The sequence below is a fragment of the Dendronephthya gigantea genome, unplaced genomic scaffold (assembly GCF_004324835.1).
Source record: "Dendronephthya gigantea isolate DGI-Jeju-01 unplaced genomic scaffold, DenGig_1.0 000000F, whole genome shotgun sequence".
NCBI classification, from domain to species: Eukaryota; Metazoa; Cnidaria; class Anthozoa; order Malacalcyonacea; family Nephtheidae; genus Dendronephthya; species Dendronephthya gigantea.
In genome coordinates, this window is record NW_021163010.1 from 2,060,101 (window position 1) to 2,081,812 (window position 21,712).

At 34.2% G+C, this 21,712-nt stretch overlaps 4 protein-coding genes across 6 annotated transcripts; 2 read left to right on the forward strand and 2 right to left on the reverse strand.

Moving 5' to 3' along the window:
* Positions 1-113: 113 nt before the first annotated feature.
* Positions 114-5,681, forward strand: LOC114522581. The gene is made up of 2 exons (XM_028543314.1): positions 114-563; positions 4,215-5,681. The coding sequence occupies exons 1-2, from the start codon at positions 200-202 to the stop codon at positions 4,319-4,321; spliced, it is 471 nt and encodes a 156-aa protein (XP_028399115.1). The 5' UTR covers positions 114-199; the 3' UTR covers positions 4,322-5,681.
* Positions 5,398-7,703, reverse strand: LOC114522571 (cyclic nucleotide-binding domain-containing protein 2-like). Of its 2 annotated transcripts, XR_003686910.1 has the most exons (5): positions 7,332-7,703; positions 6,808-7,026; positions 6,213-6,307; positions 5,717-6,129; positions 5,398-5,456 (listed from the first exon to the last, which is right to left on the reverse strand). XR_003686910.1 is itself a non-coding variant. In XM_028543299.1 (4 exons), the coding sequence occupies exons 1-4, from the start codon at positions 7,531-7,533 to the stop codon at positions 5,974-5,976; spliced, it is 672 nt and encodes a 223-aa protein (XP_028399100.1). In that variant the 5' UTR covers positions 7,534-7,703; the 3' UTR covers positions 5,681-5,973. The 2 variants fall into 2 exon arrangements, 1 of the variants encoding a protein (XP_028399100.1); XM_028543299.1 differs by lacking the exon at positions 5,398-5,456 and having other exon boundaries at positions 5,681-6,129.
* LOC114522549 (cGMP-dependent protein kinase, isozyme 1-like) lies at positions 7,703-16,259 on the forward strand. The gene is made up of 7 exons (XM_028543266.1): positions 7,703-12,748; positions 13,244-13,465; positions 13,627-13,721; positions 14,010-14,141; positions 14,864-15,004; positions 15,348-15,611; positions 15,890-16,259. Exons 1-7 carry the CDS (start codon positions 12,493-12,495, stop codon positions 16,154-16,156), a joined length of 1,377 nt encoding a protein of 458 aa, XP_028399067.1. The 5' UTR covers positions 7,703-12,492; the 3' UTR covers positions 16,157-16,259.
* A 7-nt stretch (positions 16,260-16,266) lies between these two features.
* Positions 16,267-21,633, reverse strand: LOC114522558. Of its 2 annotated transcripts, XM_028543286.1 has the most exons (6): positions 21,529-21,633; positions 19,787-19,843; positions 19,190-19,354; positions 18,536-18,800; positions 17,972-18,219; positions 16,267-17,645 (listed from the first exon to the last, which is right to left on the reverse strand). In XM_028543286.1, the coding sequence occupies exons 2-6, from the start codon at positions 19,827-19,829 to the stop codon at positions 17,458-17,460; spliced, it is 909 nt and encodes a 302-aa protein (XP_028399087.1). In that variant the 5' UTR covers positions 19,830-19,843; positions 21,529-21,633; the 3' UTR covers positions 16,267-17,457. The 2 variants fall into 2 exon arrangements, with proteins under 2 accessions (XP_028399087.1, XP_028399079.1); XM_028543278.1 differs by lacking the exon at positions 21,529-21,633 and having other exon boundaries at positions 16,268-17,645; positions 19,787-20,081.
* Positions 21,634-21,712: the final 79 nt, after the last annotated feature.

Below are 21,712 nucleotides of genomic sequence, written 5' to 3' on the forward strand. Positions count from 1 at the left end.
GTTACTGTTGTATTCTGTAAACTCTTTACACTACGTCTGAACTGGGTAACAAATAATACATTTTTAATAATAAAACTTGTAATATGATAATATATTCCCATTGATCGACTTCCTGTGACATACATTATGCTAATTTATGACGAATTGACTCCAATATTTGTCGACACAGACGACTGAACAGTGAACATAAATATCAATAATGGCAGAATTATTGGAGGGGGAACACGATGTAGATTTTACATGGTGCACAAACATTGATTTACCAGATATCTCTTCCGTTGAAATCTTTTTGGCGCCAGCAAGGAATGTATGGGATGATCATTTTAACGAGGGTAACTACAAACAACACACGGTCTCGTATGATTTAACGCAACATAATGGTGTGTTCAGTAGACGTATCCCTTTAAAGACAAATATTTATCATTTTTTATTTCGTATAAACTCTACAAATGATTTCGCTGCCTCGTGCAAACATGATGTTACGTATTTGGCAAATGGTCGAATGTTGAATTATGTCAATGTTGGCGAAAATGTTTTATTTAACATGAAAGATATAGATGAAGGTTGGTATTAAGAGGAGATTTTTTTAAAAATTGAGAAATTTGGGCTCAAAAATACCGTCATGCTTTGCGAAAAATATGTAAATTTTGTTGTTTTTTGGAACATGGCGACAAAGGAGTGAATTTATTAAATTTTGTTCTGTTTTTGATATGAAAACATACTCGATGGTTCATCTAAGAGACGAAATATTAAATTCAACATATTTGACTGTAATGGATGTACATTAGCTTGGTCCACGACGTTTCAAATGAGAATAATGCGCCTCGAACACTGGGGCCGTATTCTTCGAATGTCGAACACACAAAGGTATGGTTATCTTAACTCTTTTGTTTCTATTCTTATGTAGTTAGATCTCGAAAATATTTCTATGGATGGCAACATATGTACCCAAATGTTGTGTCTTGCCAAGATCGGTTTGATCTTGACCCCAGGTTATTAAGTTTTTTCCCTTTTAAATGAGCGACCTTTTTTTCAGGTCTGAAAGCCTCATTAACGACGGCCTTAAAAATTATACTGCAAATACACCTTGAAATTGATGCCGATCACAAAAAAACTGTATTCCATGTGTTAAAGCGTTATCGTATGCGCAAATAAACGTCAAGTTATTTTTGTTTTAAAGAATACTGATAAATAAAAATTCATTTTTGATCGGCAAATATTTTTATTGTATACCATTTTTTCGGACGTTTTAGGGTGTCGATAATTTTATCATATTGTAGATATTTCTAAGTTTAGACCAATTGGCACACTGTGGGACCTATATTACATTATACTACAATGTATATGGAAAAAACAGTGCCTGTTTCAAGGAATTCTAAGCGAATGGTCCTCGCGAAATTTTACTAACTAAAGAGTTTAGTCACTCCATTTTCCCTACATTGAGCAAAAATTGAAGGTTTTATTTTGTTGGTTTTAGAATACTCTAGCTATTGGTTAAACAATAAAATGTTTGATAATTATGTAGCTCTAAGATCAAATATCATCATAATGGAAGCCATATTCTAGCAAGAAACGTAAAAAAAGAATTATGAGACTTTTTTATTTTGAAAATGTCAGCTTTTTGCATGACTGAGCACAAACATGGTGAAAGGCTTCACTTAATTGAAAAAATAATGTTTAATATTGATTGGCACACTCCAAGGTAGTTTTATTCTTGAAGTTTATGTATCACACTACAAAATAAAGGTGGTTTTAAAAAATTTGGGGTGGATGGTCCTCGCAGAATTTGACTATTTTCATTTGTATTTCCATTGGGTTCAATTAAGGTGGTCCTGTGATGTTTTCCAATCCCTGGTTAACTCTCAAGGCTTGTCCAGGGTTATAACTTGCTCTGAATATAAAAACTTGTTTAAATTGTATTTTTTAGCCTTAATTATCTATCCACAAGGTGTTTCTTTGGCAACAGTGATTTACTTGTTAATTAAATAATTGGATTTTGCATTATTTTTGCCAACATTAGTGCATCTTTTATAACCTTCAGTCTTTCTAGAATATTGGCAAAGATGAAAATATTGCAAAAATTGGCTTGTACAATATGAGTTTGTGTGACAAAATTACAATGTTTCAACATGAAACAGATTTTCTATATACACAACCTGTATTTACTTGAATAGCCCAGTGTTGCTAACTGATTTTTGGATATAAAATAAAGAGCTATGCTGTCAGCTGTGTAAACAATTGGCTTTAAACCCATTTTATATTTCTATGGAGATTGTATATGGTTTTATTTATCCTGGTTAAACAAACACATGTTGCACAAATTTGTGCAAATACAGACCCCAGCTTGTCTCTGGATCCTACATCCTAAATGCCTATCTCTGGATCCTACATCCTAAATTTGTCTACAGCATCCTTTCTTGTTAACCCCAGATTTGTCCTGATAAATCTCTTATAGAGGAATTTTCCATTGCATGATAAAAAATATGAAAAATCCGTATTTACATATATGAAAAATCCTATATTACTTTTTATTGCAGACTTTCTTTAAAAACAGTGGAAACAACTCAAGATTGGAAAAACACTTTTTATTACTATTATAATATAATATTTTAACAATAAAGCCACATTATAATTATATATTACCTATACTTATAGTTTTATAATTTTGGAATGAACTGTCCCATGATTGACCCATCAATTGTCCTACATGAGTACATGTCCTATATTCTGTACCCACCACACAAGGAATTGATTGTTAGAATAGAGAGGACAGTTGTTTTTTAAATAAATCAAAATAGTTTGACTTCCTCCTTGTTTGTGTTGTTTCTTGAAAGAGATTATTTAGGTCTTTATTATTGTCGTGATAAACTGATCTTCAACCTATTACACAGAGCATGCAATAATAAACCATCCACTCTCCCACTGCAACCCAAATGCGAGTTTACCGGTATCTGAAACTATTGTTCATATTTTCCAAGACGTGTTGAAGACCTAGGAATAAAAACCGTAACATTTGAAATTTTTATTTTATCACAAGGCTTATAAATCACTAAAATCAGTATATTTCAATATGTTACACATTGCCATTGGTGTGTGTCATTCCTTCGCGCTAATAAAAATGTGCCCATGGAAAATTATATCATTCAAAATACCAAAAAAATTGAACGAACACTCACCTGATGTTCTTCTTTATTTCAAGAAGCTTTTCGCCTTTTGAAATTCTCCAAAAGTTAGTAAAACAGCTGTCACTCGACACGAAAACTTGACCAAACTTGTAAATTCAAAATGGCCGCGGAAGCATATTCTAGCGAAGGCCTGGTTGCTAAGTTTTGAGCCTTTTTTACAAAAAATACGCGATTTTTAAAAAAATCTCCTCTTAACTTGTTGGTTGGCAGTTTTAGGCATGATTATTATGGAATACACTTAATATATTACTCCCGACATTTAAATATTTTCTTTGTGCTCATGTCGTACTTAAATTCTTTGATAATGCTGCATGTACTTGATAATAAATTTGGTAATACTTGATAATAATGCTGCATGTACTTGATAATAACAGGTTTGGCCGCCAATTACCTAATTCAGTTGCAAACCGTATGTATATGTATGCATGCTGCATGAGCAACAAAACGTGGGACGATAGACAGGGAACCTCGCTTGGACAACAGGTTATCACCTTTGTAATTTTGAAATCTTGTGCAAAAAGCTTTAGGGTTTAGGTCATTAGGCATCTTTAGTTCTATTCCGATAGCACGATCAAGCTGTAAAAATATATATTTCACCATAGCCACCATATTTGAAATCAGGATTATCTTTTCGCACAAAAAAGGTAATAAATTAACAGCGCGCGCTTACAAGGCCTAGGGACTACGCTGGTAATAATTTATGTATGATGGCGACTGGGATCATAAAGAGAAATATTTGAGGATATGAAGACCGAAATATTACGTTTCTACGCATGCCTATCGTCAGCCTTTGGTAAATTCACGTCAGTATTCGGTATTTCCGACGTGATTGCCGACTTGATTGCGACGGAGCCACCTTAAATAAACGCCTACTAGCAAGTACAGGAACCCAGGACCTCATTCATACAGTTAAAATTTGCCGGGTCACTTGCCCCCAATGCGCTCCTGGTTTTCCAACTGATATACTGAATTGTTATATCATTTTTTGTTCAGTTTACATCTTAGTCCGTTTGTATTTTATTACTATAGAAAAATCATTAAGGTCACCTGTGCCAAGTACTAATGAGTTTCTCAATTCACATCAACGAAGAAGAGCTACTGGATTCAGAAGATTAATATTATGCTGCAGTTACTAACATATTCTACTTCACTAATACACTGCGGCTCAAGTGTACTGTAACGATCTGCATGCATTCATCTAGCTAATAATTATACATACGGTTGTAGCCTCCTCTGCAAGCAAGGAATCGTTCGCAAAACTTCCCAAACACGTGATAATCTTATATATTTTTATATAATAATGTTTTATAGATTGATATTTATGAGAAATAATCAGGATTGTCCTCCTTGATGTGCATTGGTATATCACTAATCATTGTTGATCGTAATTTCGGTTTCCTCAACACAACATCTGCTACTTCTCTTCGTTTATATTTGTTCCAACTTCTTGTCTCCATAAATGCTTTAAAAATATCCTCCCTTTTCCATTTGCTCTCTACAAATGCGTCTTTCATGTCTCTCAATACCTTGCCTCGGTTATGTATTTGTAATAGAGCGCTTGGTATTAGCATTAACTCAGTCTAAAGTCGAAATGAATATGAAAATATTCACATTAGCGCGTAGATTACAAGAAGATTAATCAGGATAATAAACCATGGGCCTGCAGAGACTGCAAAAAATAACTGCTTCTGCTATGGTTCTAGATGCTAAAAATGATAAATATTCCGTAATTGTTAAAATAAATAAGGACCGATGACATGCATGCTATACAGCTCAACAGAGCTTCAAACGCTAAACGCGTTCAGCCCAAAACGTTGTTCAGCTCGAGGTCTCTGTCACTCGATGAATATCTCCGGACCTCATAAGTCGTTACCGGAGAGAATTATTTTTCTATATCAGTTCATTTACTCCTTGTTCGTACTTATTGCATTACTTATAAAAGGCCCATGTCAGAGATGAACACTTTCTGGAAAAAACATACGCCTACCTTACCTTTCCTTTTGTTATAATATATGAATCTTGCATAGATTCCCCCACTCCAAAATAGTCGCCCGCTTTTAAGGTTTTAATGTTTAAAAAGTACGTGAGTATTGTTTCATTCTCCTTCAGTCTACTGAGCCGATGAGTACCATCCTTCATTTCTGGTGCTAAAACCAATTTTTCACGACCGAATGGTAAGGTCTTCTTGACAATTGACATTTTTTTCACAAAAATGCAACTTCCGGATTTGATGATGTAGACCGTTTCAGATGGCTCGTCTTTATGCACAACCTAAAATTTAGATTAACGCAATTTACACCGTTTAGGTCTTTTAGCTGCATGATTATACGCACTGCCTTTGATCTATTCGTCTTGTAAAATACGAAACGGGAATCAATAAATAAGAATTATTTGAGATACAATGTTAACTTCCTAACCTCGAAAGGAAACGTATCAAGTAGGTTTTAATAGCACTGGTCTTGATATACATGTAAAAACGTCAAGTGCATCTACATATACGCGTGTACTAGCTCTTTATACGAGTTGCATACCGAGTTTTCCGGATAGTCAACTATATTTGACGCATTGTTTATGGCCTTCAGTTCCAACGTCGTCCAGTTTTCAAAAGCTGGTATTGCTTGCAAGTAATCCATTCTTAATTGCCATTCTTTTTCATACGTTTCTCGTAAGACCTATAGCAAAGGTTATATATATTTATATATATAACCTTGTTGCTGTTGTTGTATTCTGTACTTATGCTGCATGCCCTTTTTGTAAATGTAAAGTTCTTTAATGGTGCGGCTGCTTGCTATACATTGTTGCATGTTCTGACCTGGTTAAAATCGGATTTATCCAGTCGTAGGAATTTCGATGGCTCTTTGCAAATAACGGATGCTCTTCGGTGTGTGTCATGTATCAAGGCTAGTTCTCCGAAGGAATTACCTGCAAGAATTTCTCCAACGATCTGGATGTTTTAAGAAAATTTAAGACAAAGGAGAATTAATGATAATTTTAAGTTGGTGAGATAGCACTCTCTGTAGATCTTACATTTTTTGTCATTTTGCCAGTTCCTTTATCTTCTTCTTCTACCACAACATTTACAGAGCCTTTCAGAATAAAGTAGAACGAAAGAGCAGGGTGTCCTGGGAAAATAATTAATGCATGAATTACAATTATAAGGTCTTAAGGATTCTTCATGCCAATTTCTCTCTCTAGAGTTTTAGCAAAAACAATCCTACTGACTATAGACATATGTATGATATGGCAAATTCTCAAAATGATTTTTGTCATCAACGGATGAATTGCGCTTTAGACTAATTTTTATCTTAATTCTTAGACTAATTGAAATCCATCTCAGTTATGGTGGTTCTAAATTTAACGAAAATGTTGTGACGTAATTATCGAAAGGGTCTATTGATGACAAGTTAGTAATAACTGCGAACATACATTATCGTGTCACAGGAAGGTCCTCGGGAAGGTCTGCCCCATGCATGAAGCATGTATTAGGATGAAAAAACATGCATTAGGATAAATAAATGAAGTTCATCAGGTATAAACGTATAATGGGCATCTTATACATATATTTTACTATAACTTCAAAGCATTTTTGAGAGAAGACCATATACTTTTAATTGAAAATTACCTTGCTGTACAACTACCCTGTCAACTGGAAATTCACTATAATACACAAACTTTGCTAAGCCTTCCTTAACAGCTCGGGAATATTTAGAAAAGCATTGCAACTTGTCAACGGCGCGAAATATTTCCACAATATCTTTGTCTGTGCGGACATCGGGATCTTTTGTAAACAAATGTTTTGCTCTGTCACTTAGACGACCTGACTGCACACACGCTTTATACACTAAAATATAAACATTAAAAAATTATTTTTAATAACAATTAGGTTTAATACAAAAGTTTTCATTCTATATTGATGACTGACCTTTCGCAAAAAATTATAACCGTTAAGAAATTGTGCGATATATTATTTCAATGAACGAAGTGCAGACTACCAAAAAAATGTGCCATGCAAATTTACGCGCCGGGTAAAAACGTAAAGTCATTAAAATCCTGATTAGTGTCATCAAAAAAGGCAGCATGCAGCTGATGAGATATTCCTGTGCAAAGTCCTGCATGAACGCTGTGAGTTAGAACAAACTTTCTTACGATTGGCATTGAATGGTATTTTCTGAAGATCCTTTCCTTGTAATGCCTCTCCATTGGAGTCGTTTAACACTTTAATGATACATTCTTTTGTCCAATTTTTTTGAAAACCCACACGTTTTGAAATCCTTTTCCATTGCTGTAATGAGGGCTCTTTCTCACTCTCGCGTTCACTCTCTGTAGAAACTAAATCTTCCTGCGACATTTCTGGTTTTTGTTAGCAAGATTCTGGACTATGTGCATTAAACATGTGCGCAACTACAGCATTGTGACGTTTACTAAATTATTTCGCGTGCGCTTTGACGCGTATGTATCCACGTGACCATAGGCGGCCCATTAAATGTTATGAACTTTTATTTTATTATGTAAATAGAGGCTATATATTACAATGATAGCTTATTATAGTTTAGCGAAGTATAGCTTATTATAATGATATACATTTGCGTACAACTCGATAGCATAAACAGCGAATGACGTCATTATTTGCTCGTTTATATTCATTTGCCGAGTGGATCTCCATCAGAAAATGGCAGGCACTGTTTTTCACCAATTCCGAGACATAGCATTGCTAGGTCGCATCCGATGCAGTCTGCGTCGTTGGTACACTTACTAAATAATAATTCGCAAACACGCCTATATCTTAGGCGATCGAATTCATTGATTTTCTAAAACCGAAATAAACAAAGTCAACATTTTTATTGTGTTTGGGCTAGGAAACCACTAAAATAACTTTTATTGAACACCCTTAGAAACTTTAACCGCGATAGTGGATATTTTTCCTAATATTACCATGCATGAAAGATGTAAATTAAATAAGTCCATATACTCATGATAATTATTACGGTTTAACTAGGGCATATTCTTGCCCCAATTTCGAAACCATCTTGGCATGAATTTGTGATTACCAAGTGCATTGTTCATTTACATAGTGTTTAGTGTCATTAACACAGTGTTTACACAGTGTTGAGTGTTTAAAAATTACCGTGACACACACGCTGACCTTGTCTATTGCATGGGACGAAACTTGATCACAACTGTTAAGGACTGTGATTAGAAGACAGACGAGAAAATACGACGTAATATTCGACATCTTTTTGGTTGCCTATAAAGAATTGTATTATTATTAAATAAAAGATATATAGTGTTGACAAAGTGCAAAGAAAAACTGCTATTCAAACATTTTATTAATATTCCTGACAAAGTTTAATAACGTCGAGGTCTTAAAATTGTTGTGAATGTTTATAGATTCAAAATAAGAATAATTAGTCTTGTATGTTGAAATCCATACTTACTTTTTTTCACGACGAGAACAACTTTCATTGAACAAAATATTCCACTTGCACGAGTTGTAAGATATGATGAGATATTTGATCCGCATGCACCTGCGATATATATATTTTACTCGTGAACATTCTCACAATAGCTATAAATCATGCAATATAATTAAAACACGTGAAAGCAAATTGATATAATATTGACTCATTCTGTATTTTCTGATCCATTATCACTCGGCCGATGTGAAATTTTACACATGTGCGCAATTGTTTTACGCATCAGTGCGTGATTGATTGCATTCGTGTGGGTGTCATTTTCGTCATCAAATATATTGCAAATGTTCTAAAAATCGTCTAATCTATCTAAGTAGGTTATTTCCCTGAGGTTGATATAGGTTATACGTTTGATGTAAAATCAAGTAATTTTGAGGTTTTGTAAGTTAATTATGCATGGACATTAAACGTCTAAAAAACTGTACATTTGCATCCAGGATGCTTTTCTACAGAGTTTTTAATTTCCCAACAAAATTACTTTCTTTACTTTCTTATCACTAATGACATCGTCCGTGTATCTATAACTGAACAGACAACGATTCAATGTTATCTATTTGTTAAATTATAAATTCAAATAATTATTATTTTGTACTCTGGTAGTTCACAAGAGTCGACCTATTTCAATTTTGAAAATAAATGACACAAATTGTTGCGAACGATGAATGAATGTGAAACCTGGACAATGAACATAGTCATTGTATGTCTATATATCGTCGTGTTACTCAACATTGTTCATTGCTCCTAAAATACACTTTTACGCCTGGTTTCCATATCGTACGTCGCAAGTGTCAAAAACATGCATGTCAATGGTGGCTGCTGGTGTGATGCAATATTTCTGTGTGCATGTGCAATCAAGACTGGCCAATTTGAATATACAATTAAGTAGACAAGCTTAAATCCAGACTTTCTCATTAGTAAAAATTACTTGTAAAAAGACATTATAATTTTGCTATATACTAAATATTGCAGGAAATCTAATAACTAATTGACATTAGAAAATCATCAAATTGGATGGTTCAATGCGATGCTACCACACATACATACTGGCACGACATTCCGACGGGGCGGGGATCTGGGCCTAGGGCATAATAGTGGGCTAGAAATATACATCTCAGTATAGCCATAGGTACCCGAAAATGTATCACAGCATGAACCCTCACTTTAGCATGGTGATTTAACAGTGATTAAGTACGATTGAACAATTTTATAGCGTCTTTGTTGACGTGTTCCAGGAGATTTAATAGCATGCAGCAGCCACTGGCATTGATAAAATATTTTTGCTTTCGTGATGAATTTGCATTGTGAATATGTTTTCTTTCATGTTTGTTACTTGACGTGTAAAAAATGTAGCTTTCCATTGAATTTGCGTTGTGAATATATGTTTCCTTTTATTTATGTTTGTTACTTCAGGTATATATGACTATGATATAGCTAATACAGTATATCATATTCGCTGCATATGAGCTGTTACGCATGCAATTTAGTAAAAAAACCAGAGCTATTCACCAGGCTATATATCAGCTCATACATGCACGCGGGTGAGTGGTAAAAACAACTCATTTAATAAGTTTGCATATTTTTATTTATTACCACACTATTCGCTATCGTCATATTTCGCTCGTTTATTCATTCATCAGTTGCCTGGAGCTCCACCAGGAAGTCGGATACACTCTTTTTCACTACTAACAGTTACCATACAAACTATTGCTGTGGTGCAGCAATCGTCGTCCTCGACACAACTACTATGTTCTCCTACGCATTCTCCGCGTCTATATCTTGGGCGATCAAATTCATTGACTTTCTGAAATCAAAATAAACAAAGTCAACACTTTTATTGTGTTTGGGCTAGGAAACAACTAAAATAAACTTTTTGCATTCTGTCCTCTATCCTAAGGGGTCAAGATAGTTTTTGACTATGCACGTTCTGAATTTTTAACCGTGATAGTAAATCTCTTTCCTAATATTACCATGCAAGTTAAATAAGGAATTAACTCAGTGTTTAGTGTTCAAAAAATCCGTGACACACATGCACGCTGACCTTTTCTATTGCATAGGACGAAACTTGATCACAACTGTTAATAAGGACTGTGATTAGAAGACAGACCAGAACATACGACCCAATAATATTCGACATCTTTTTGGTTGCCTATAAAATAATTGTATTAATAATAATAAAACATATATAGTGTTGACAAAGTCCAAAAAGCAAGGCATCATTAGAACAAACTCAGCCAAGGTGGCAAATGAAATTAAAAACATTTTCCAGGAATTTTTTTTTAATATTCCTCACAAAGTTTAATAACGTCGAGGTCTTGAAACTGTTGTGAATGTTTATAGATTCAAAATAAGAATTATTCTTATAATTGTATGTTGAAATCCATACTTACCTTTTTTTCACGATGAGAACAACTTTCAATGAACAAAATGTTCCACTGCGCGAGTTGTAAGATATGATGAGATATTTGATTCGCATGCACCTGCTATATATATATATTTTACTCGTGAACATTCTCACAATAGCTATAATCAGTAAATGAAACAGATGAATGCAAATTGATATAATATTGAGACATTCTATATTTCCTGATTATTGCCTGATCCATTAAAACTTGGCCGATTTAAAATTTTACACATGTGCGCATGCTCAATCGACATCCACAATCTACCCCCTTCCTGTAACTTCCAAATTTTCACTAAAGGTTTTTTATTACGGAGCATACGTTTAATTTTGAGATTTTGTACGTTAATTAGGTCCATTCAATGTCTAAAAAACCATTTGCATGCAGGATGTTTTTCCACAGGGTTTTTAATTTCCCAACAAAATTACGACGATAAGACAATGATGTGTAATGATTTTAGAAATCAGAAAAAAGACCCGAACGCACGTTCTCGTGGGAATCTGTGGCTGGTAGAAAAAGTTACTATTTCGCAAGAAACATCTAATTTGCTCTAATTCATAATTGATGTCTCGTTCGTCATTTTCCTATTATATTTTAGTCAGTTGCAGCCTTTTCCCTTTAGTTTAAAATAGTCAAATGGCTATGATTGTAAGTCATGCATTTAGCACCAGTGCGCTCTTCTGGTGGTGTTATATTACTATTAGTATATATTCGTTTGACATATACAAACAATAATGTATGGTCTGCATTCTTTTAAAACTTTTTAAGTCTTTTGTTGTGTGTATAGATCACGGAGTCGATTTCAATTTTGATAATAAGTTACACAAACTGTTGCGCATGATAAATAAATGAAACTGGTAATAAAAGCATTCTTGAAGCTTAAACTTTTCCTAAGAATGGGAGAAGCTATTTTCCTAAGGCCGCTACGCAAAAAGCTTTATCTATCGGAAAATAATACACTCCCTGCCACTGACCTTGCACGATTGTTAGGAGCTACAGTTTGAACTAACAATTGATATTTTTACTAAAAGATTGTCATGCATATATTTGATAAAATAAGCTATTTCAATGGCAATTGGACAGTATGCCCGCGAGTGTAGAAATGATTGATATAACTTTATATATTGCAAAAACCTGCAGGGAAGAGACGAGAAAGTATACTTGCTTATCATAATAATTCCTATCTCGAAAAGAACAGAAAATGACTTTGGTAATCTCTGTAAGGACTTCAACTTGGATTTTGAATTAGGCTATATATGCTGCAACTGAACTTATTGAAATACATCAGCCTATTACTTTGATAAACAAAATAACAATTTGTTTAGGACTTGCTTGTCAATCTTCGAATTTCGAATGTGACGTAATAATAATTAAATGTTCGAACGCTCGTTAATTGACTTCGTTTTCGTAATTAGTCTACATTAACTAAAAAGTACGATGACTTCGAACGAAGGTGTTAAGCTTCCCCCTATTTTTAATAAAACCATAACGAAACAAAATGAAACGGAACACTCTTCACAGAGCGAAAGCAGTTCTAGCCCTACGTCAAGTAGAAGATTTAAATCGTTTAAACAAATTGTAAACATTGTTGGTAAAAGCTCAAAATGGACCAAAGAGACGAACAAAGAAATCAAGAAAGATCAGTCAAAGAAAATTTCTACCAAAGAAAAACGTTTAACCTTCAATGTTAGTGGTAAGTATGTATGCATTTATTCATTTTTTTGCAAATAGAAATCCTAAATATAAATTAAATTCATAAAATTAAGAATTTCATGGCGCGTGCAAGTGTTTTCATTACAGTTTGTCGACTATCATACGACCCGCCATGCATGAATGTATATCCCTCTATAAATGGTGAGGTAAAATGCCTCAGGTGAATGCCTTTAGATTTCGTACACCAAATTTCGTACACCAAAAGTTGATGGTGAAATGGACCTGTTCATTATGGACTGGAAAATTAAAGCGATATTGCTAGAATTGCCCAGCATGGGAACCATATAGCTTAACCATATCAACATGAAATGAATTCATTTCTTGCTTTTTGCTACACTGATCCAGTTTTTATATCTTTTATATTTAAATGTGTAAATTAATTGCCATATTTTTATAAACTAGAATGCCTAGGAAACCCAGAGCTTGCTATTGAGCGAGCTTGCTATATTGATGATAATAAGTTTATTCATTTTAGCTTTCAGAGCACACGCACGCTCAGTTGGCTCTCTATCCTCAGAAGTAAAAAAAGCCTTGGTTAAATCACCATGGGATAGAACACCGAAAGATTTAGCTTTAGTCCAGAATTTGATAATGCGTATTAAAGCTTTTGAAACTTTTTCCACTCATTTGAAGTCTGAACTTTCTCGAGTTCTCTTGTATCAAAAGTTTGGCGCAGGAAGAGTTGTAATACAACAAGGTATTCATGTAGCTACATATTGTACTTGCAACTACAACGATTTCTTTTGATGATTTCTTTTAGCAATATATTTGATGAAGAGATTCTCAGGGGACCGGGGTGGGGGCAGTTTCTGTGGAGGTTCCAGCAAACATGTCAAACAGATATGCACCTTTTTGTAGGTCATTTGGGTGCATCATTTTATTTCATTGTGTCTGGTACAGTGACAGTGCAAAGGGAAGAGAAAGATGATCGTACTGGCGAGAAACATGTCCAGGTAGATTACGACAAAAATTCCAGACCATTATGTTTCATTGTTTTCTAAAATGATTTTGTGTATCAACATCCCCAAAGAAGAAACGATTGGAAGCCAACTCAATCGTACATGGGGTTAGAACTACTTCTCGTGATTAGGTCATGCATTAAAACCGGTTATGCTACATATACCCAATGCTACTAATTCTTGATAAACACATGCATATATGCATAGAATAATAATACCCCGCGCCTGCATGTCAGATAGAATATTGAATATACTTATGAGATTCTAATCATTCTATTGCAGGTTTTAGGCGAAATGTCTGATGGAGGGGCATTTGGAGAACTAGCTCTACTTCAAAACACCACTCGAACAGCAACAATCGTGTGTAAAACTGCTTGTGAATTTTTAAAAATTGACAAAGATGACTTTAATCAGGTAAAATATAACGGTGCTTTCACAAAGCAATTATTAAATTCGTTATTAAATGAAGTTCAGTTAAATCATTCATACTACGCCACAACGTTCTCCTCTATTTTGATTAATTAAGCAAAATGCTCCATTGAATGGATGTATTTGAAGAAAATAATTGATTTGCACCTATTCGTATATTTCATTCATAAACATTTTCACAATATAGCTAATCCATAATTGTATAGCGAATTAATAAAATATTGAAGTATCATTGTTAATCGATTAAGGCTTCTATATAACCCCGGCCAATATTTTATGGCCAACATGTGGGCAATGAAAGATTGTTTCACACATGCATGATTACTTCATAATTCGTACTAATTGGTATTGACTACTATTGAACATAGAAACAATATGTTTGATGAAAAATTCTTCATGGTTTTTTCAAATTCATGGTTCTTTCCGACAGGTTCTTTTGATAGCTACGTGAATGGAAGGCACGCATTTTCAGTAGCTATATACCTGGGCGTCATGCATGCATGGACCTTTCATAGGTGCCATCAGACCACATACATGCACAAAAGTAATCGGTATATTCAGTGCTGCATTCTAGCTTCTAAAATAGAACTGGAAGTGGGACACAGTTGCCTCATGCACGACTTTGTACCATAAATTTCTGAAGATCTTTGTTTGAATTCACATTTATATATAAAACGTTATATATAATTGTTATGAATTTTTACTAGGTTTTAAGAAGTAGCCAACAAATCGACTTTGAAAAGAAAATGACAATATTCAAAGAACAGTCTTACTTTGAAAAATGGTCTATGCAAGAAGTGCGATCAGCCAATGCTAATTCCAAAGTCGTTCTCTTTCCTGCTAATTCGGTAAATTGTATTGATACTACTCTAAATACCTTAATTCATTTCCAGGGCAGTTATAGGTATAGAACTATAGCATTTTAACCACACTCCGTTTAGATTTCCATGATATATCATAATTTTCCGTTGAAAACGGCATGCAGCTGGAAATCAACGTGCAAAATCGAGCGTGTCACATTTATATGTATAGTTCCTACTTAAACTCTTTACATACATACTTTACAAAACTACATACACACGAAAGCGCAAGGTTAGCATGGTTACAATGGAAGAAAAAAGGTATCCATAAATAATAAATCTCTTTTTAACACTAGCTTGAAATTTAAACAATGTTCACCCACTCTTACAGATTATTTTAAAAGATAATGACGAAGAATATGTATATTTCGTACAATCGGGCAGATGCAAGGTGATTCGTGAAATAACAGTTGTTAAGACTAAATTACCCTTTGGAAAAAGTCATATCGCCTTGGTTTCTCGTGGAAAGCCTCCTTCATTGTCAAAAGATCAGTCATTAGAAAAAAGGTACTTGGTGTTAATGACAATAGGTCATGGAGGATATTTTGGGGTTGGCGAGGATCTAAATGAAACATGGATAGTCAGTGAAGACAAGGTAAAATAGTTCAACCGCTTTTGCATGCATGGTTGTTTTGCTCTTGAATTTCTACATGCAGGTTTGTTTCGCTGCATGATGCATGATGATATAGTTGAAGGATTTTTATACAGAGTAGCATATATCGTAAATATTCAGTCCTGTAAACAACGTGCATGCATCTGTTCACATTGTGAACTACTATAGCCATTCATTCCTCCCGCAGGGCGCTCTTCAACATTACTATCGCCTCTAAATGAATATATACTATAGTTAACCTGAACAAATTTCGTTCATAGGTTGAGTGCCTCCTTGTAAAACGCAGCGTTTTTAAGAAACATGACGGCGGTCGAGAGCTAACTCTTCTGCGGGACAAGTTAAAGGCGTCTTATCCTACCAAAAAAGAAGCTTTTAAGAGTTTTTTAATGGAAAGAAAGTGGAGAAAATACAAGAAAGCATTGATTGACGAACTCATCAGCAAACGTTGTAAGCCTTTAACTACAAGATATAAAGATATTCCACGTGTTATAAGACGAAGGCACGAACATTATATCAGGAAATTATAAAAAAAATTATTCAATTCTATTTGACCGGTGACCACTCATTTTTATGTTTATTTTTATTGTTCTGTTATCAAGTGAGGTTTATATTTTTTCCAACACTTTATTATTAAATGAATTGTGCGAGTAACCAATTCTTCTTATCGATCTGTATAGCTATGTAGGAACAGTTTAAAGTGCTAAGTATGAATATTCCAGTACTGAGTCCAGTGATCAAGTAATGCTCCTGCACATAAACAATGCAGAATAAAAATGAATAATATCCATTCATCAAGTAACTTTGTTATCTTTCCTCTTTTGCAATGTCGACATACCGGTTTACCTCGTTTATCATTATTAACATTCTTCTTGTTGTCCATCTCAGTTTTCTGGTAAAAATCATCCGTATGTTTGTCATACGAATTTGAGTACACATTGTAAAATAATCGTTTCAGATTTTCTACACCGTTCTGATGATACCGGCCTTGAATGCGCAGATCTTTATCATTCTCGTTTACACCCTGCCAGTATTCGTGTTCCTTGCCCTTGCTTGGGTGCGTTCCGTAGACTTGGGCATAATTCATTCCGAATAAAAGTAAATAAAGTAATATATCCTGCATTGAATCCAGGATTTTATCAATTTCACAGTTAGAGAAACCTTTAGCATATCGATATATATGCACAATAATTTTTAGCTTTCTATTATTTGCCCCCTTACTGGTACCTGCTTATAAAACGGATGTTCGAGATGATTAATCTCCAATTTTAGTATTATACTTTTCTTCACTTCCTTATATATAGTGAGCTCCAGATTTTAGACATGCATGCCGGGTTTTTTTGTAATAATCATATGATTTTACATTTTGTTTTGATGAAAATAGTCCGAACAACGCTGAAAATCGCTTTCACTGACTGGCCTTGCTCATCTTATTTTGATGCATATAGCTACTTGTTCACAATTTCAAAACTGTTTTCCGGCACAATGATAAAAGGCGTAGAGAGCGACGCTCACTATAATATTGCCACAGCAATATTACCACGCAACTTCATTTATTGGCTTAAAACTGATTTAGACTTGTCAATTGGTAAGCGTACGTTGCATGTCTGCATGACAAAATATTACATCCATCACCAGTCTGTATGTTTTCAATATTTCGTATTATAATTTATCATCTTAATATCCACTAAACTCTTATGGTAATCAATTTGTTTTCTTATGCTTCAAACGTTGTTTCTCGCAGGTTTTTTTGCCGAAATCTGTGTAACTCTCAGTCTGACTATAGTTAATTAACCTGCTTAATGATTACATAGCGACACTGTAATCTATATTACGTCAGCATGAAGGCAGCAAATGACAGGCCAATAATTATCAGAGAACTCCACTTTTGAGGTGTTGCTTTATTAAAAGATGAATATCCAAGACTATCGTCATCATTCTGTTTCGACTCGTAGTAGTGATGCTCCAGCGCGTTGCATCCGTCAAACTGACAGCAAACGAAGCAATTTTTCATTGTTCCTAATTGGGATTGAAATGATATTTGGGTGTCTTCCAGCAATTTAATCAAAGTTATAGCAAACAACGGGCGATTGAAAAAACCACTATCCGGTGGATAGCTTTCATATACAACCGGCCCCTGATAATTTTTCTTTATATAAGGTCTATATAACTCTCTATCAAATATTAGCAAAAGTATAACGATACGAAAGATGATCCACTACAAATATTAATAAAATATAAATATTTTTCCTTTCTGAGGCGGAATTTCATTATTCAAATCCCATGCACTCTGGTGCAGGCCCTTTCAAATAATTTTACCCTATCGTTATTGTAATTATGTTTACCTTTGCACGGTGTTGCTTTTGCCTTTTGACACTTTCTATGATTTGAACAACCCATTTCGTAAATAATACCACGGGAATTACTTTGAAAACTTTTTGTAAAACAAATATTGTTTAGACCGATGTTACATTTCTTCAGCGTGGATTTACTCACACAATCTTCGTAAGAGGAGTTGCTGGGACAATGATGGCATTTAGGGTACATGGTGTGTAATGGGTGTTTAATGCTTCCTTCTTGGTAAGATTCGGTCCTAGTATATTGAAGAAAACTTGAAGTTAAAATATTAATCACAAAATGTAACTGTTGAAAGCGAATGGAAAGGTTGGACGCCCAGACGGTTCATCATCCTGGCTCTAAGCATACTGGCATTTATGGAGCGAGAGGTCCAAAAGAATGTATAGGAAACACAGTGTGAGGGTAAATAAAAAGAAATTAAACGCCTTATAAGTCTATATTATCATTATTATCCGTTGACTTATAAATGAAAAAAGGAAAAATAAAAGAAAAACTGGATAAAGCAATAAACAGGGTTAGTATGGATGAAAATAGGAGAAGAGTTGTCTTACTGTTGCTCAGCGGCATGTTGTTTATTGTTTTGAGCCTTTTTATGAATTGGACTCCATGGTTCCAGATGTTGATAGTTTTGTTTTTCCTTCTTTAGTTTGTTAATCGGCCTTTCTTTTGTTTGATGATATTTTTTGTTGTTTTTCTCCTGCTTTGTTTCCTCCTTCTTTATAGAGGATTCTTTGATTACTTTCGGTTTTTCGTTGACTTTCGATTTAGTCTCCTTTTTCGATACCAATTGCTTTATTTTTTTATGAAATGATAAATCTTAAACAAAAAAATTGGATTCACATTTTTTTGGGAGATATAGCAATCATATACATAGCACGATGATTGGCGCATGTTCGACTGCATTGGTGATACATGTCACTTTATTTTCAAACCTTCATACCTTTTGTATCTCATGCTACTATTGCCTCACTCTATGCGTGCACACACCTTTTTCCTAGCCGATCCATACCATTTGTCCCATACCTTGCACCCCGTTTTATACACCTAGTTTATGCAATCTGCTTACCATACCTATATTATGCACCATAATCTGCATATCTTATGCATATGCCCCATGTATACACCTTGTTTTACATACCATGCAGATAATACAACCTATATCAACTTATTTTTATGCCCTAATTTACGTATGCGTGTTTACCAACCCGGATTATCCCGTTTTGATTCCCGTTTTGGTTTTAAAAGCTCGTTTGCAGCACCCTTAGGAAATGTAAAGAAAGAAATGGTGTATGGATGTGGTTCTTTTTCGTCCTTTATTTCTTCTCGTTTTGTCTTTCTTTGCGAGTTGCTGTCACATTCCACGTAGTAAACTGTACAAAAACAAATATTATCATTGTTATAAAAAAACTATATGTAAAGACTAAAGAGAAATCTGGCTCTGAATTGTTCAATGTGATTCTCGTCATCTTATTGCATGCAATGTCCGGTCTAGTAGATTCCGGCGTTCTGCTCCAGTGATGTATTTATAATCAACGTTTTATAAACAGCCACATACAGACTATAACATGTAGTTTGTTTGAAAGAAATGATTGTGAAATCATAAGTTCGATTCTAAATAATTACTAAAACGTGCATAGGCTGCATCATGGAGCATCAAAAAGTGAATGTGATAGACAGTAATTTTTTTTAATACTAAAAATATGTTGCTATTCTTAAGATATAGTTTCAGTTAAACTTAAAACGATTTATTGAAACTCATGACAAACCAAAGTAATAAAATAATGTTGTGATGACTATCTTACCCGTAAAAATCCAAAGGAAAAACACAACTATATTTCTTTTCATCTCTATTTCAGTCTCTACAGAGGTTTTATAAGACAGAAATGTAAATCATTGCTAAAAAATTAGCCGACTGCTGAAGCAAACAAAGCACCTGTAAAGTTTATGTAACACGTGAATAGGTGATTACACGTGAATGGTTACATAGTAATAACATCGCCCGGATGGGTTACTTTCCCCAGCTGGCTGATAATGAAACAGATATTGTCTGAATAATTTTACTTATTTTAGCTTACTACGTTATATTATTGCAGCAGCGAAATAATGCTTGGAATTTAGCCATTTTTTTGCAAAAACATTCCGCTCCTTGTCCTTGGAAATCTTAGTGTTATGTTAGAAGCAATTTATTACAACCATCAACCATATACTGTAATCGAATACAACCATCAACAATAATCGAATACAACCATATACCATAACGAATACAACCATCAACCATATACCATAATCGAATACAACCATCAACCATATACCATAACGAATACAACCATCAACCATATACCGTAATCGAATACAACCATCAACTATATATACCATAATCTAATACAGCGGTGGGTCTAGGGGTGTGCAGAATAAATTACTACAGCTTAAAATCGGAATTATATTGGCTGATTTCAATGTAAAATATTTTTTAAAATCTATAACCATGCAATATAGCGTTGTTATTAAGGTGTTTTGAATTTAAATTAAGCTGTGTAATTTATTCTGCACACCCCTAGATCCGCTGCTGATCGAATACCATCGACCATATACAATAATTGAATACAACCATCACCCATGTACCGTAATCAGAAAGTCTTACTAACACAGTAATAACTGTAAGTGGATATACTGTCAACGTTGGCGACTTCGCGCTACATGCTACCTGGCATTACGGAATGTTTCAATTTTGAAGAAAGATGAATAAAGTATCAAAAAACAATTTATTGGTTATTCGGAAATAGGGCTGTCCACAAGATCTTCGGTAACTTATAAGCAACTTCTACAATTCTTGGCAACTTTTTTTCTATCGATAAACTTCTTTTGTGTCAAGGCAAAAAGTCCAACGCGTAATTACAAAAAAATCGAGAAACGGCAAACTTCGAGTCTAAAAACAGATTTTAGTGTAAATTATCGCGCAATGAATTCTGAGCATCTTGTGGACAGCCCTATTCAGAAATTTATATTCACTCGCAAAAGGGATCGCTGATTTCTTCATAATTGCATTTAAAAGTTGCTATGGTTTTGCCAATACTTTGGATTTGAACAGTCACGCCCGCAGAGGAATCGCGAATGATCTAACAGCTATAGCTTGCAGCCTATTAAACCTTTTTACCTTAGATGACTCAAATCTCTGTTAAACTTCCTTTGTAAATATGGATTTTGACAGTGTTCAATTTCATCTGAATCACGAGGCGATGTTAACGTTCATGGAAATTTCACGAATATAGTATTGCTGAAGTGGTGTATCAATTTTGATATTGACTTAAGATTATTGACTGAAAACCATTTTTAGAATTAACACATTTTGTATTAGGGACTTGCCAAGCAGCTAAATTACTGAGCGAAATTACTGAATGTGAAAGAGTACCTCGAGCAACTATCATAACATTGAGCATGTATTTCTCTCTATATTAATAACAATCTGTCAATGTGTAGGTAAAATATAAGAACCTAACCAAACACTCTTAGTCAAAAATATAAGGGAAAAAACGTATGCACCTACCTTAATTACACATCATTCTTGATATCACTGAAAAATTTGCAACTAAGATACTTAGTTATTGCAGTTCTTCCAATAATATTATTTAAATTTTACGAAGGAACTTTGTTGTGATTTGTTGATATGTTTTTACTTCCTTCATAAAGATATGTTTATTGTGACTACAGGTGGCCATACTACTTTTGGC